Genomic DNA, 15,952 nt, shown 5'->3' with positions numbered 1-15,952 from the left:
CCTTTAATCATCTCTCCAGCCCTCAGAGACTTGCTTTAAATGCCAAGTCAAATCTCAGGTATGAGAGACAAGGAAACAAATGCTTTTGATGTACCTGTCCACCATATGAGGTTTGTCCTAGCATGACACAGTAGATATCATCTCACATCATCTGCCTACACTTACATTGCTGGTAAAGGGGAAAAAAGTACTGAATTGAAACCAGAATTCAAACTTATCTTGTGCATTCACATTATACACAAAAGTAGTTTAAAAAGTAAAAACAAAAGCACAGGAGTGAGAACATTCACAAAGTCCTCAGTTGTAACCTTTTAAGCCAAAATATTAGCAATAAATTATTTCTTCAATACCTTTATTTTGACAAATTGACCTTAATTATAAAAATAAAATATAAATTATAATTGTTTGAGGAACACTGTCAGACATGGTGGTACACTGAGTTAGTTCAGAGTTAATCTCTGCTACATGTGGATCAATTGGAGGCCAGCCTTGACTACACAAAACCCTGTCTCACCAAAAAGAGAAAAAGAAAGAGTGTGTGTGTGTGTGTGTGTGTGTGTGTGTGTGTGTGTGCTTTTCTATACCTCTCATGGAAATGGCTCATCGTGTCTTGTATTCTAGTTAGTTTTCTTGTCGGTCCAGTATTTTACAACACAGGGCTGCTCATGTGCTGAGTATTCATTGCTCGGTTAAATAAGATAGTATACCAGTGGCTGGAAATGAGTCATCACAAGAATCCCTGACACCTAAGAAAAAAGAGACAGCAGGGAAGGATCCTCAGGAAAAGCCAGAGGAATGAAGCCTGCAGCAGCCACTTGCCTGAAGATTTTCTTGACACATTCATTCATTCACCCAAGGGCCATGGATTTTAAAAAAAAGTAAATAGGAAAACGTCAGGCAGTGATGGCGCACACCTTTAATCTCAGCGCTTGGGATGCAGAGGCAGGCGGATCTTTGAGTTCGAGGCCAGTCTGGTCTACAGAGCGAGATCCAGGAAAGGCACCAAAGCTACACAGAGAAACCCTGTCTCGGAAGAAAACAAACAAACCCCACCAATTCGAAGGCCTCCCTTCCCCCAGGAAAACTCAAAGTTCTCCTTACTTGTGACTTTTAGTGTGTTTAAGTGTAAGCTGCTTTTCGACGTTCCGAGTTGAGCGAGAAACTCATTTGCTGGGAAGTACCTCAAACAGGCAAGACTAAGTTGCTCTTAAGTGCTATAATTGTACCAGAAAACTATAGAAGCAACATCAACCATCCTAATGATTTAAACATGATCCTTTTCTGGGATGTGCAGACAGTAAGACGTGAAAGACTAACAGGATGGAAAAACGGATGCAGTGTGTCAACAGGAAAAAAAAAAAAAAAAAAGCAGCTTCTACATTTCAGGGATGGGGGGCAGGCAAGCATTTATTAAGCACCTGCTGCATCCCAGGCCTCCCTGGGCACGTGATGATGAAGAGGAGGCTTTAGCTGTGAACGGGAGAACACTACCCTCCGCTCACTCAAAGCCACTTTATTCACACCTTTGGAACTAGCTTAGGCGGGCTCTTCCTCCTTTTTACACACTTGTGCACACGCGGTTCTGGGGCGGCAGCGTTCTCTCAGGAGCTCCCAGGAGCGAGGCGCGTGCGGAGAGACGAGGGGTTGGATGTGGGGAGGACGGCGGGCCGCCCCGGGCCTGCTGGCCAGCACCGTCTCCTCGTCCCGTCGGGCCCACCTCAACGGTTCCGCACCGACACGTTCGCGGGAAAGCGCGATCCCACCGGGGAGGTCCACGGAGCTGGAGCAGAATAACGGCAGAAGACGCGGGGGCGGGGCGGGGCGGGGGCGGAGCTACAGCGCCAGCTCCGCCCCTGGCCGTTCCCGCGCTCTCATTGGCTCCGGCGCCAAGCCGGCCCCGCCCCCGGCCGTTCCCGCGCTCCCATTGGCTCCGGCGGCCGCACGCTCCCGGCCGGGGCCAGCTGGCGGCTGGAAGAGCGGGTGTTGCGGCCTGCGGGCGACCGGCGCGTAACCGCCTGAGGCAGCTCGCTGTCGGCCGAGGCTGCTTGCGGGGCCGCTCGCCCTAAGCCGCTCTGCGCAAGCAGGTACCTTCGCCCTCACCGAGCGGGCCTGGTGACGCGTCCCGAGTGTCGGCGGCGGCGGCGCCGGTGCCCCCCGCTCGCTCCCGCGGTCCTGCGTGAGGAGGCGAGGGCGCCTCGGGCCCCCCCAGCAGCCCTCAGCCGGCGCCGCGGGCTCGCGGCCTCGAGCGGGGCCCGGCGCCGGCTCCAAGGGTCGGGAGGGACATCGCGGGGTGGGCGTCGCCGAGGGAGGCCGGGGGACGGGAGCTGGCGGCGCGGGGGCGAGAGGAGGGAACCCCGGTGGTGGGGTCGGGAGCCGCTGGAGGGACCCGGCCGCCCGGCACGGGGCGCGGGGGGCGCGGTGAAGGGGGCTGAGGGGGGTGCGAGCCTTGCCGCTCCGGCCCGGGTCCCACGCCCCCGGCCCCGAGCCGCACCGCGGGAGGATTGAGTGGGGAGCTGCTGGGTCTCATCGCCACACGTACGAAAGGGTCTCTCCCGCCTACCTGCCCCGAGTCTCCGAAGATGGTTAGGTTTTTCATACAGAAAAACTTAGTATTCAATTGATGATTCTGTCGCCAGGTGCCCTTTAGACTCCACCCAGAGAGAACTTTCCTCAGATGCCTCCACAATTTACAAAACAACAACCAAACACACAACCAAACAAAACCCCACACCTCACAGACCCCCAGTCGTCGTCATTATGAATTGTGCTATGATTTTTCAGATGTTGGGTAGAATGCATGCAGGTGAATTGAAGGATTTGTGTGTGTGTGTGTGTGTGTGTGTGTGTGTGTGTGTGTGTGTGTGTGTGTTGTGAGACTTATCCTTGAGAGATGCAAACCAGTATCTACTTACCCCAGATAGGGAACCAGTGACCCAAAAGTAGGGGTTCCACCCGAGTCCAGTTTGGTGCACCAGTGAGGGTTTGTTGGGGTTCCTCAGAGAAGCATGGATGAATCGACCGCATCACTGAAAAGGCCACCCCAGCATGGGTGATGACCGGGAGAGGGCTGTACAGGCAGGCAGTCGGTTTCCTCTCCTCCAAGTCCTTACTGCTTAGGTAACCTTGGGTCGGGGGCTCATGAGTCTTGTGAGTTGTTTGTTTTGTGAGCCCCGTTCCGTTTACTTCCCGACTCGGAGGCTGCTTCCCTCCAGGATGGAATGTGCTGTTTGGAGGAAATCACTCCACAATACCGTTGGGCAGTTTCTCTCAGGCCCCCTTTCCCTCTTTCTCTTGAGAAATGCCCCATAGTTTCATTTGCCTTTTTATTCTTTCCCTCTAGACCAAGAGCTAAGTCAAAGAGATCCTGCAAAGTGGGATTTGCCACAGGCTGTAGCATAGATGTCTCTGTCCTTAAGCTCTTACTCCACAGCCCTTCAGTCTGTATTAACTCCAGTGAAACTCTGTTTGGGAATTTCAGACTTTCCCCTTTTCCTGTTTTCTCAAGTCTTAGATGAAATAGTCTGATACACGAAGTTTGCATTTTCTTATTTACCCATTTTAATATAAAAACGTTATTTGAAAGTCACTTACCATTGAGTCAAGAGGACAGTGTGCCACGATAGTGTGTATTCTGGTGTGTCCTGTTACTGAACCTAGCCCTGCCCCACTCCGTTTGAGAAGCTGAGTGACTGCTTAGTTGTTTTTATTCCAGAAGACAGATGAAGGAAGCAAATCAAAAGACAAGAACTAATTATAGAACGAATTGTAATTCCTTCAGTCTAATTTTTGTCATTAGCTAGTTGGTTCTGTTTGTTTACTTTTGAGATACAGTTTCTATATATTGTCCAGGCTCCTCTCAGACTAAAGACATAGCCATGGCTACAAGCACTTGTCTCCATTCCTAACTGTCCTCTGCCTAGTTCTCTCTCTCTCTCTCTCTCTCTCTCTCTCTCTCTCTCTCTCTCTCTCTCTCTCTCTCTCTCTCTCTCCCATCTCTCCCTCCCTCCCTCCCTCTCCTTCCCTCCACTCTCTTCACACACACACACACACACACACACACACACACACACACACACTTTTTTTGCCTGCATGTGTGTCTGTACACTACATACATTCCTGGCACCCTCAGAGGCCAGAAGGAGGCCCGGAATTCCCTGGAACTGGAGTTAGATGCTTGTGAGCCACTGTGTGAGTGCTGAGAACCTGGATTCTCTCAAAGAACAGTGAATGCTCTTAACTGGTGAGCTCTCTCTCCAGCCCCTTCTGCCTAGTTCTTTATAATCTAACTCGACACTGGTTAATACTGTAGCCAGTAGCCACATGCAACCATAAACACTTGAATTTGGCTGGGTGCAACAGAAAACTTTAATTTTTATTTAATTTAAATATAAAATGGAAGGGGTGTAAAATATTCTCTTATACACTACTTCATTTTTATAGGACTACATTTTGAGCTATTTAGTAGTTAGCATAAAATTGAGATATGTACAAAATATCAAAAATGTACCAGACTTAAAAGATTTAGGATGTAAAATATTTTATTCATTTTATATTGATTAGATGTTAAAATTGCATGTTTGATCTATTACATTGGATTTATTAAAATTAACTTTGTTTTCAGCACTGAGGATTGAGTCCCTGCTCTCATGCATGGCTCGGCAATTGTGTAGTCTCCCCTCCCACTGAGCTGTAGCCCAGCCCTCATGTTTTCTTTTTAAATATGGCTTAAAAATATTAAACTATGTATGTGACTCTCAGATTGGACAGTATTGGTAGTACCCAGCTAGTTTGGATGTAGCCTCACCTTCATCAGGGAAGTTTCTGAGAGTCAGGAAGGAGAATCTGTACATAACTCCTTGAGTGCCAAGGGAAGTGTGGCTGCTTGGGTCACTATGAGTTGTGGATTCAGATGTTCTTATTAGGATCCTGGAGTTATTCCAGCCTGATCTACCTAGTGATTTCCAGGCTGGCCAAGAACTACATGGTGAGACCCTGTCTCAACAAAAACCAAATATATATGTATGTATATACATACATACATAAATTGTGAAAATTCTACAAAGCACATGTGCCATTTATTTGCTAAAACTGTTCAGAAAATACCAGTAATTGCTTATTGAATATGGAAACTTTGTGACTAAGGAAAACTTAACAGGAAAAAGGAACACCACACTGCAATAAAGAAAATAAACAAGTTTCAGATTTGATTTTGAGTTCCAGAATAACCAAGGCAAAATGCAACAAGAGGGAGTATATCTTTACCCAAAAGAGGCATAGCATTTCTGAGTGCTGAAAGAACAATTTCTAATATGACTCAGTGTTACAAATAACATTTTAATAGCAAGATCAACATTTTATATGACTGCATCTGGTAGTATCCAGCTAGGTTTTAATGTAGAAATGAATGAATGTGATCAATAATTTTGTATTTTTATTTTTATAGGAATCTTGGGAAGCCAAAATGCGGCATAATCAGATGTGTTGTGAGACACCACCTACTGTCACTGTTCATGTAAAATCAGGTTCAAATAGGTCACATCAAACTAGAAAACCTATTAATCTGAAGCGTCCTATTCTTAAAGATAGTTGGCAAGCATCTGAAAAAAATGCACATAATAACAAATCTAAGCGGCCCAAAGGACCCTGTCTAATTATACAGCGTCAGGAAATGACTGCTTTCTTTAAATTATTTGGTAGGTGTAAGACATTTTAATAGTATAAAGTACTTAAGAATCAGAATGCAAAGCTCTTTTGTCAGTTGTTTACAATGTAGTATTTATACCAGCCAAGAAAAGGAGCCTGCTTTTGCAGTCATAGAGCAAGGTAGACATTAGAGTAAGGGATAGGGTAGACATTTCCTGATAGGAAGTCAGATCATAGCACAATCGAATAGTTGTGTGTAACAGACCTCCTTGTTTATAGAGGAAGGCTATGTGCATGGTAAGATGTAAAGAGTATCAAAACTAAATGATGAGATAAAATATGTAAGGAATGTAAACAGAAGTTACAAAGATTTTCCCCATCAGAATTGAGAATGTTAACATGTCCATTTCTCCTTATTAAGAATAGAACAAAATTATGACCCACAGTAATGCCCAAAACTTTTCTTTACCCCGTCTCTTCCTCCTCCCCACCTCTGTATCAGAAAGGGTCTCACGATGCCAAGCTAGCCTTGAACTCTTTATGTAGCCAAGGATAACCTTGAGTTTCTAATCCTCCCGCCCTCCCCTGCCAAATGCTGGGATTACAGGCAAGTAAAATTCCCATTTTGTTGGTCATCTCCAGCCCTTACTCACAAGCTTTTTGAATACTCTTCACCCGATTCTACCATATTAGGTAATTTAAGAAGTAGAAACAGAATTAACATACAAATTAATTCTCAGAAAATCAAGTTATTCTTAGAATTTTCCAAATATTAATTACATTGATGTAATTCATAACATGCAAAATGAATAAAAAGTCCTTTTTGCTTTATTATTAAAATGAAGGGGATTTTTCTAGATTATATTCTGATAGTTTTCAACATATTTTGAGATCATCTATTTTAATGCTTTCAAATCAAAACAAGGGTTTTTTTAAATTTACTTTTTGGATGTTGCTTTTTGTTGTGTTTTTGTTTTGAGACAGAGTCTCGCCACGTAACCCTGGCTGGTCTGGAGTAGAACAGCCCAGTCTTGAACTCACAGAGATCCGCCTGCCTCTGCTTCCCAAGTGCTGGGATTAAAGGCATGCAACACCACTCTGGGGTAGATATTATTCTTCAAGATTTTGTTGATCTTTTTATCCTAATATCAGTTTTCTCAAAATTAATTGTTAATTATAAGTCCAAGTAAAATTTGAAGTTATTTATATAGACACATTTATATTTTTTTGAATAATAATGGAGAGGAAATAGAGGAAAGGATCCAAAATGAATAATACCCAAAATGAAAAAAGGAGAAAGTAATAGAAAAAGTAATACACTTAGAACAGTATTAAGATATTAGTTCTTAGAAGATGAATTATCTTGCATCAGATTTCATATCTGCCTCTTAAAATTGACTGCAAAAGAAGTTACCCAACATGCTGTTGGATACTCAGAAAATAAAGCATATTATTCATGTTTAAAGTTGAGTATATACGTAGTAAAGTAAATCAGATGGGAAATAGATGTCCTTGCAATAATAAATATACTAAAAAAAATGACAACTAAACTAGCAGCCATTTTTGCTTAATTTCTAAACATTACTTTAAAATGTCCCAATATAGAAATTATTTTTTCAAAAGGAAACATTTTAAAGAAGATAAGTCAAAGTTATCTTTTGTTGTAGATGACGATTTAATTCAAGATTTCTTGTGGATGGACTGTTGCTGTAAAATTGCAGACAAGGTAAACTGGAAATAGTATAATCATAAACCATCATTGTTATGTTACTAGACCATTAAAATTTTTATGATACCCAATAAGAATTTTCTCCTTCATTAGGTTAGAAAAACAACTAGCCTACATTTTTCCTTCAGAGCAGAATTCTTCTGTCATATTTATTTCATATTTGTGTGTGTGTATCACAACATGTATGCCATAGCCAGTATGTGGAGATCAGAAGACAATTTACACAGACTTGTTTCTTCCACCATGACAGCATGTGCCTTTCCCCACTGAGCCACCTCACTGGCCCCCAAAGCAGAATTCTTACACTTAATTTTTACCAAATCTATTCGGAAACAAGAATAGAGATTCAATACTTTGGTAGCAGGAGTGGAAGTAGGGAGTTGGGGTGGAGGGCAAGGATACATTCTCACTCCAGCCCACCCTGACCTCAAATTCATAAATTCACAATCATCTTAACTCAACCTCCTAAGAGCTAGGAGTATAGACATATATCATTGTCGTCAGCTAGATTCAATACAGTTTGGGTGGAATTACTCCCTTTAATTGGTATGGAGAAAAAGTTCTTAAGACTCACTCCATTAAGGTGGTCTCCTATATGTTTTATAAGTAATTCATACCCAAAATTCTAGTTATCTCCTGGATATTACTAAAATTCAACAGGCATTAAATTGCTATGTATAAAATATAATTTCTAATAGCATAAATAACATCTTATTCCATGTTGGCTTCCTCACTGCTGGATAACAACCATAGATTGGCACCTGTCACATACTTTGAAAAACACTAGACAAATGAAAATTGAGAATTATTCTATAGAACAAATGGCTTGTAGGGCTGGAAAAACGGCTTAGCAGTTAAAAGCACTTGGTGCTCCTCCAGAGGATCTGTGTTTGGTTTCTTCCACCCACATCTGGCTGCTTACAACTGCCTGTAATTCTAGCTCCTGGAGGGTGCATGAGTGCGTGCATATGCATACACACACACACACACACACACACACACACACACACATACACACGCGCACGCACGAACGCACATGCATGTGTGTGTGTGCTAATACGACAAAATTTAAAATATCTTTAAAATCCCGGATCACTCTCTTTTTGCTTAGTATACAAAGAAATGAGTTTCATTGTGACATTTTCATATGTGTGTATCATTGTACTTATTTTCTTGAGACATGGGCTTAACTATGTAACACTAGCTGGCCTAAAACTTCCTATATAGACTTGAACTCAAAGATATCCACTGTCTCTGCCTCGAGAGTGTGAGGATTAAAGGCGTGTGCCCAGATGTCCATCTACTTTATTCTTATTGAGACTTCTCATGCCCCACTCTTCCTAATACTCTTACAAGGTACAATTAGTTTAACATGTTCTTCAGTTAGATGTTAATATTTCATAAACTGTCTAGTTTATTAGGAACAGTGATGTCTATGCTTTTTGTGGATACATTCAATATTTGTTTCTATGCTTTTGTGTGAGCTGAATAGTTGCCATTTTACTTTTATAAATACCCATTTAGACTGGGCAGTCATATATTAAGTTCAGTAACAGTTAAAATATAAATCAATAGATAAAGGAATGTTTAGAAGATTAGCTTATGGTTTAATTCTAAGTATTGAGATGAAGGCTTTTATTTCATACTTAAATGTGGCAAAGATTTAAAAAAAAAGTTGTTTTTGTTTGTTTTTAATTTGGGAGCCTAGAGAAATGGCTGAGTGGTTAAGACCACTTCCTGTTCTTCCAGAGGACCTGAGTTCAGTTTCTAGCCCCCAGACTGAGTGACTTATAACTGCTTGTAATCCAACTCCAGGTGATCTGATGACTTCTGGTCTTCTCAGGCATCTGCACTCATGTGCACACTCATGCACACACACACACACACACACACAATTAAAAACTAAAATATTTTTAAAATAAAAAATTAATTTTGGAAAGCTTTTTAAAAACTTTATGTGTTTGGGTGTTTAGCTTGTATGTATGTCTGTGCACCACTTGCATGCCTGGTGCCTTTGAAGGTCAGAAAAGGTTGTCAGGTCCTAAGACCTGGAGTTATAGACAGTTGTGAGCCCCCATGTGGGTGCTAGGAACCAAACCTCCTCTGGAAGAATAGACAGCACTGTTAATTAATGGCTGAGGCATCTCTGCAGCCTCTGGAGATTGGTTTAGAATGACTGAAACACACACAATTTTAAATAAAGACAAAGACCTTCCATGTGGCTCTTAAAAGTACAGTCATCATCAACGTGGCCATTCTTGTTTCTTTTAACCCTTCTTCCCGGGAATGTAAGTTACTTTGAGGTAAACCTGAGGCATGCTAACATTTTATCATAAACATTGGATAATGTGAGGCTGGCAGGATACATACGTACTACATCAGCTGCTAATGGTGCCTGATGCCTGAGTTGATCTGGGATTCACACAATAGAAGAGAGAATGGAATAGACTTTCCTAAATTGTTTTCTCATCTCCACACCTTGGTGGTGACCTGACACATGACACACATAAATAAATAAATAAATATAAATAAGTGTAAAAATAGAATATGTCTCCAAAAATGTAATCTTTAAAACAATCACAGTGTCAGTTTTCAAATAAACAGTAATGATATACCCAAATACTCAGTTTCTTTAGAGGTGTGGTTAACAGTACAGTTTAAGTGCTTTAATGCTGGAGAACAGCAGGGGGCAGTGTTTGAAAAGTAACTATCCCAGAATACCTGACATTAATTCAAGAGCCCTTTACTTGGAAATGAAGGGAACACTTAGAATCATCTTCTTGTACAATGCCCTTATTAGATAATGAATAAGTATGAGAGAGAAAAAAATTATACTTTACTTGTTTCAACTTTGAACCATTAGATCTTGGCATATGTTCAAATAGGATAATTGTGTCTTTGTAATATTACATTTAAAATGTGTTTTCTCAGTGAAAACTAAGCCTTGCTATCCTAATTTCTGAAATTATTTAAAGTCATTCTTAAAAAGTAACTATTGGTGAATCTCGGTGAAAGATGTTTGGTTAATCGAACTATTTCAACTTCTCTGTAAGTCTGAAATTTAAGTTAGAAAAAAATGGAGTTTTAATTTTAGAATGCATCAGCTATAATAAAACTTAGAAATCCACCTAGATAAATATGATAAATTATCAGTAATTCTCATACTATTCAAGTGGATTAATTACAGGAGACAAAAATAAGTACTCAGGTGATTGTATAAAGATGAATAATGTCTTAAGGTTTAAAGTCAACTATTTTATAGCAGTTGTATTACTGAAAGCAAACCATTAATATTAATTTCTAACTTTTCCTTATAGTATCTTTTGGCTATGACATTTGTTTATTTCAAGAGAGCTAAATTTACTATAAATGAGCATACCAGGATAAATTTCTTTATTGCTCTGTAAGTATGCTTTCCATTAAATGAATTTTATTGATTATTTACAATATATGTGATTTGTAATTTAAAGCAGAGACATTAAATTTTTATGGATATTGTTAATAGGCCTTCTTGTGTATGAAAATTATGTATATTTTACTTTAATAGGATAGTTTTAATGTTCTTTTCCCTGTTCTTACATTACATGCCAGATTTATTGTTCAGTATCCCACTTCAGATTGTATTATGTATTTTATATTTTCTACAGTGCTCTTATATAAATTTCCTCAATTCTCTTTCTCTTCCTTCCCAACTCTACTGTTTTTTTTTGTTGTTCTTGTTGTTTTGTGTTTTTTTTTTCTGGTTTGTTTGATTTTGTTTTTTTGAGACAGGGTTTCTTTGTGTAACAACCTGGAACTCCCTTTGTAGACCAGGCTGGCCTCAAACTCACAGTGATCCACCAACCTCTGCTTCCCAAGTGCTAGGATTAAAGGCTTGTGATACCCACCCACCCCCACTCCTACCCTAGCTCACACACTTTTTTTTTTTTAAGACAGGGTCTCTGTATGTAGTCATGGCTGTTTTGGAACTCACTATATGTACTCTAGGCTGGCCTTGAAATCACTGACATCAACTTGCCTTTGCCTCCTGAGTGCTGAGATTAAAGATGTTTGCCTCCACACCCAGCAATTTATAATTTTTAAAAGGCAGAATATTCTTTTTTAATCTGCCAGTTAGTATGTAGTAAAATCATTATCACACTTTTATAACTTGAATCTTTGTGAAAAATATTTTGGATATATTATTTGGGGGGAGTTGAGATTTTTTATTTATTTATTTATTTTTTTGTGCAACAGTCCTGGCTGTCCTGGAACTCACTCTATACACCAGGCTGGCCTGGAACTCACAGAGATCCACTCTGCCTCCCAAGTGTTGGTAAAGGCGTGCACCACCACTGCCTGACTTGGATAAGTTCTTTTTAGGTCTATATCTAAAAGATAGGAATTAATTCATATTTAATACTTTTGTTTTCACTGATAGTCTCATCAAACACTGAATATTGTTTATTCTCCAGATTTTCTATTGATATCACATTAATTAATGATAGCTTTGTTATCTGTTGTTTTAATGATGTAATTTTCCAATTTATAGGTCATTATTGGTTAGAAAAAATATCATTTCAGGGCTGGGGATATAACTCAGTGGTGGAATACTTGCTTAGTATGCACAAAACCCTGGGGTCAGTCCTCAGCACTGCTTTAGAATAAAAGGGAAAAAATTAAATTTAAGAATACATTTTGGGCCAGGCAGTGGTGGCACACACCTTTAATCCCAGCACTTGGGAGGCAGAGGCAGGTGGATCTTTGTGAGTTCGAGGCCAGCCTGGTCTACAGAGCGAGATCCAGGAAAGGTGCAAAGCTACACAGAGAAAAACCCTGTCTCGAAAAAAAAAAAACAAACAAAAACAAAAACAAAAAAGAATACATTTTGGAGCTGAGCTGTGGTGGCGCATGCCTTTAGTCCTAGCACTCGGGAGGCAGAGGCAGGCGGGTCTCTGTGAGTTCGTGGCCAGCCTGTTTTACAGAGCGAGATTCAGCCAGGACAGGCACCAAACAAACAAACAAACAAACAAACAAAAAACAAACAAAAAACAAAGAAACCCTGGCTTGAAAAAAAAAAAAAAAGAATACATTTTGGTTCCAGGACAGCCAGGGCTCTTACAGAGAAACCCTGTCTCAAAACAAACCAATAAAAAGAATACATTTTGGAAGTTGTGGTGTGTGAGTAGAGTGTTTCCCTGGTATGCATGAAGCCCTGACTTTAATTACTAGCAACGCCCCCCACCCCCTGCAAAAAGAAAAAAACAATGAATATGATTTTTTTTTACCCTATATGTGGATACAACAATGCAGCTAGAATGTATGTACATAATTTTAAGTGTTAAACTAGGAACTGTATACAAAAACATTGCAGTATTGGGGTCTGGAGAGACTGGCTCAGTGGTTTAAGATAGCTGCTCTTCTAGAGGACTGGGGTTCAGTTCCCAGCATAACCACTTGTGACTCCAGTTCCAGGGAATCTCTCTTCTGGCCTCTGGGCACTAGGCACACACATGGTTCACAGGCAGGCAGGCAAAACACTCAAACACATAAAAACAATTTTTTTGTGTGTATGTCGTTTTTCGAGACAGGGTTTCTCAGCTCCAAAATGTATTCTTTTTTGTCTCTGTAGCTTTGGAGGCTGGCCTCAAACTCACAGAGATCCTCCTGCCTCTGCCTCCCAAGTGCTGAGATTAAAGGCGTGCACCACCACTGCCCGGCATAAAAACAAAATTTAAAGACACTGGAGTGTCATAATAGCTGTCAGCACCAAGGAATAAGTTTTTACTCAAAGTGTGTTTAAAATCAGAGTTGGTTTTTTTGTTTTGTTTTTGTTTTTTGAGACAGAGTTTCTCTGTGTAGCTTTATGCCTTTCCTGGATCTCGCTCTGTAGACCAGACTGGCCTCAAACTCACAGAGATCCACCTGCCTCTGCCTCCCGAGAGCTGGGATTAAAGGCATGCGCCACTACCACCCGGCTAGAATCAGAGTTTTTAAAGAAGTCAGACCAGAGGAGCCTTATCTATGCATTAGAGAGACATTTTGTTTCTTTCAGAACGTAGGAAAAATAAGCTGAATTTAATATTTGGTGATAGTTGCTAAACTGGAAGAATTTAATAGTAATAGCTAATACTGAGTATATGTGTCAATTGCCACTTCTTATATATGTATACATTTAGTTTTCTTATGAAATTCATTTCTTTTTGTTGTTTGTTTGTTTGTTTGTTTGTTTGTTTCCAGACAGGATTTCCATGGCTGTCCTGGAACTCCCTTTGTAGATCAGGCTGGCCTCTAACTCACAGAGATCCGCCTGCCTTCCTCTGCCTCCCAAGTGCTGGAATGAAATGAAATGCATTTCTTATTCCTGATTTATAGATGTAGAAACAGAATTTAGGAGGACAAATCACTTTGCAAGATCACAGAAGTTAGTAAGGAAGCCAGGTGTTGTAGTATACACCTACACCCCCAACATTTAGGAAGCCACGGCAGGAGGATCATGAGTTTGAGGGCAGCCTGGGCTAAAACGGGAAAAAAGGAGCAGAGTTGCTGAGGTGCAAATTCATATATGGTATTTCCAAGAGCCAGATTCAGCCTTGACACTGTTAAATTGCCATTTACATGTTTCAGTGTTACATTTTCATTCAGTATCATACATACATATTCTATAGTGTTCTTCACCTGACAAAGATAAACCAAAAATGGCTTTAGTGCAGATGCAGGTAGAAGCCTGAAACTGAATTTGTTTCACTTGTTTGTGGTGATAGCCATTAAAGTGTTGTTTGGCTTTTACTGTGTAGTAATCTTTAAGATTACACTGCAGATTGTATTATATTTTAAGTAGCATGAATTATAATTTTCATCCTGTTTCTGATCATATGTTTTCTATAGGCTAACTTGGTATTTCTTTTCACTAAGCGTCTCTTGTTAGCCACAGTTGTAATGCTTATATTTTCTATGTAGTCATGTAATGCTTCCTTAAAACATTCTTGTAACACCCTGAATTTCATTTTCTTTTCTTATTTTTTAAAATCCTTTTTTAAATTTATTTATATTTTATGTATGAATGCTCTGCCATACATGCCTGCACACCAGAAGAGGGCATCATATCCTATTATAGATGGTTGAGAGCCACCATGTGGTTGCTGGAAATTGAACTCAGGACCTCTGGAAGAGCAGCCAGTGCTCTTAACCTCTGAGCCATCTCTCCAGCCCTTAAAATCTTTTAAGACAGGTATTTGTAGCCTAGGCTAGCCCCAAGCTCCCTATGTAGCCAAGGATGATCTTGAATTGATCTTCCTTCTTCCTTTGCCTTTTAAATGCTGAGATTACAGGTACTGAGAACTGAAGCCAGGTCCTCCGTAAGAGCCTCTCCAGCTCCTAGACAGTTGTTTTTATGTTCTGTTTTGACTTTGGTATTTGCTTCTGCTCATGGTGTCTTGCTTCCTTGTGTGTTTTGTAATGTTGTTGTTGTTAAAGTAACCTGTGGAGCCTGCATTGCTTCTTACTAGAAATCTGCCCCATCCTTAACTTTATTCCTGCCTCTTTTTCTTTTTTTTTCTTTCCTTTTTTTTTGGTGGGGGTGGGTTGGGGTGGGGGGAACAGGGTCTCATGTAGCCCAGGCTGGACTCAAACTTACTATGTAGCTGAGGATAGCTTTGAATTCCTGATTCTTCTGTCTCAACCTCTCAAGTACTAAGATTACAAGTGTGTGCCAACACACTAGCTTAATGTGTCTCTTTTTTTGTCTGACTGCTTTTTAAGATTTTATCATTGCTTTTGAACAATTTGGCTATGATGTTTCATGGATAATTTTCTTGTGATTTCTTGTTTCTTATTCATTGAACTTCTTTGTAGATTTGTATGGTTTTTTGTTTGTTTGTTTTGGGTGGGGTTTTTTGGTTTTTGTTTGTTTTGTTTTGATTCTGGGGGATTTTGTTGTTGTTGTTGTTGTTTGGAGGGTTTTGTTGTTGTTGTTTTCTTTTTCAGTTTTTTTCTCTCTCTCTTTTGGTTTTTTTGAGACAGAGTTTCTCTGTGCAGCTTTGGAGCCTGTCCTAGAACTCATTCTGTAGCCCAGGCTGGCTTCGAACTCACAGAGCTCCTTCTGCCTCTGCCTCCCGAGTGCTGGGATTAAAGGTGTGTGCCACCACTGCCCAGCTTCTTTTTTTAGTTTTTCAAGACAGGGATTTTTTTTTGTGTGTGTGTGTGTAGCTCTGGCTGTTCTCAAATTTGCTTTGTAGACCAGGCTGGCCTTACACTCAGAGATCCATCTGCCTCTGCCTTCTAAGTTTTGGGACTAAGGCATGTGCCATCACCACCTGGCTATAGATTTATAGTTTTTTTGTCAAATTTGTATAAAGGGTCTCCTGTAGTCCAGGTTGGACTCAAATCTATGTAGCTAAAGATGTCCTTGAACTTCTGATCTTTCTGCCTCTACCTCCCTAGGACTGTAATTACAGGTATATGCCACATACCTATTTATGCAGTGCTGGGACCAAACCCAGTCCTGCATGCTGTGGGAACATGGTAACAGCTGTATTACATCCCTAGTCACATTTTCTTCAAACTTCTGAAAAATTCATCTATTTCATCAATATTTTTGTC

At 40.5% G+C, this 15,952-nt stretch overlaps 1 protein-coding gene across 2 annotated transcripts in view; it reads left to right on the top strand.

Moving 5' to 3' along the window:
- Positions 1 to 1,929: 1,929 nt before the first annotated feature.
- Spdya (speedy/RINGO cell cycle regulator family member A) overlaps positions 1,930 to 15,952 on the top strand; it is a 33,056-nt gene continuing 19,033 nt past the window's right edge. The window contains exons 1-4 of one of the 2 annotated variants that reach the window (XM_059248628.1): positions 1,930 to 2,084; positions 5,444 to 5,693; positions 7,311 to 7,369; positions 10,690 to 10,775. In XM_059248628.1, the coding sequence (XP_059104611.1) occupies positions 5,462 to 5,693; positions 7,311 to 7,369; positions 10,690 to 10,775 (377 nt within the window). In that variant the 5' untranslated portion in view covers positions 1,930 to 2,084; positions 5,444 to 5,461. The remainder of the gene's footprint in view (positions 2,085 to 5,443; positions 5,694 to 7,310; positions 7,370 to 10,689; positions 10,776 to 15,952) is intronic. The other variant, XM_059248627.1, reaches the window with a different exon arrangement.

This window comes from Peromyscus eremicus, chromosome 22 (genome assembly GCF_949786415.1).
Source record: "Peromyscus eremicus chromosome 22, PerEre_H2_v1, whole genome shotgun sequence".
NCBI classification, from domain to species: domain Eukaryota; kingdom Metazoa; phylum Chordata; class Mammalia; order Rodentia; family Cricetidae; genus Peromyscus; species Peromyscus eremicus.
Note: the sequence above shows the minus strand (reverse complement) of the source record. Positions and strands in the feature narration are given on the sequence as shown.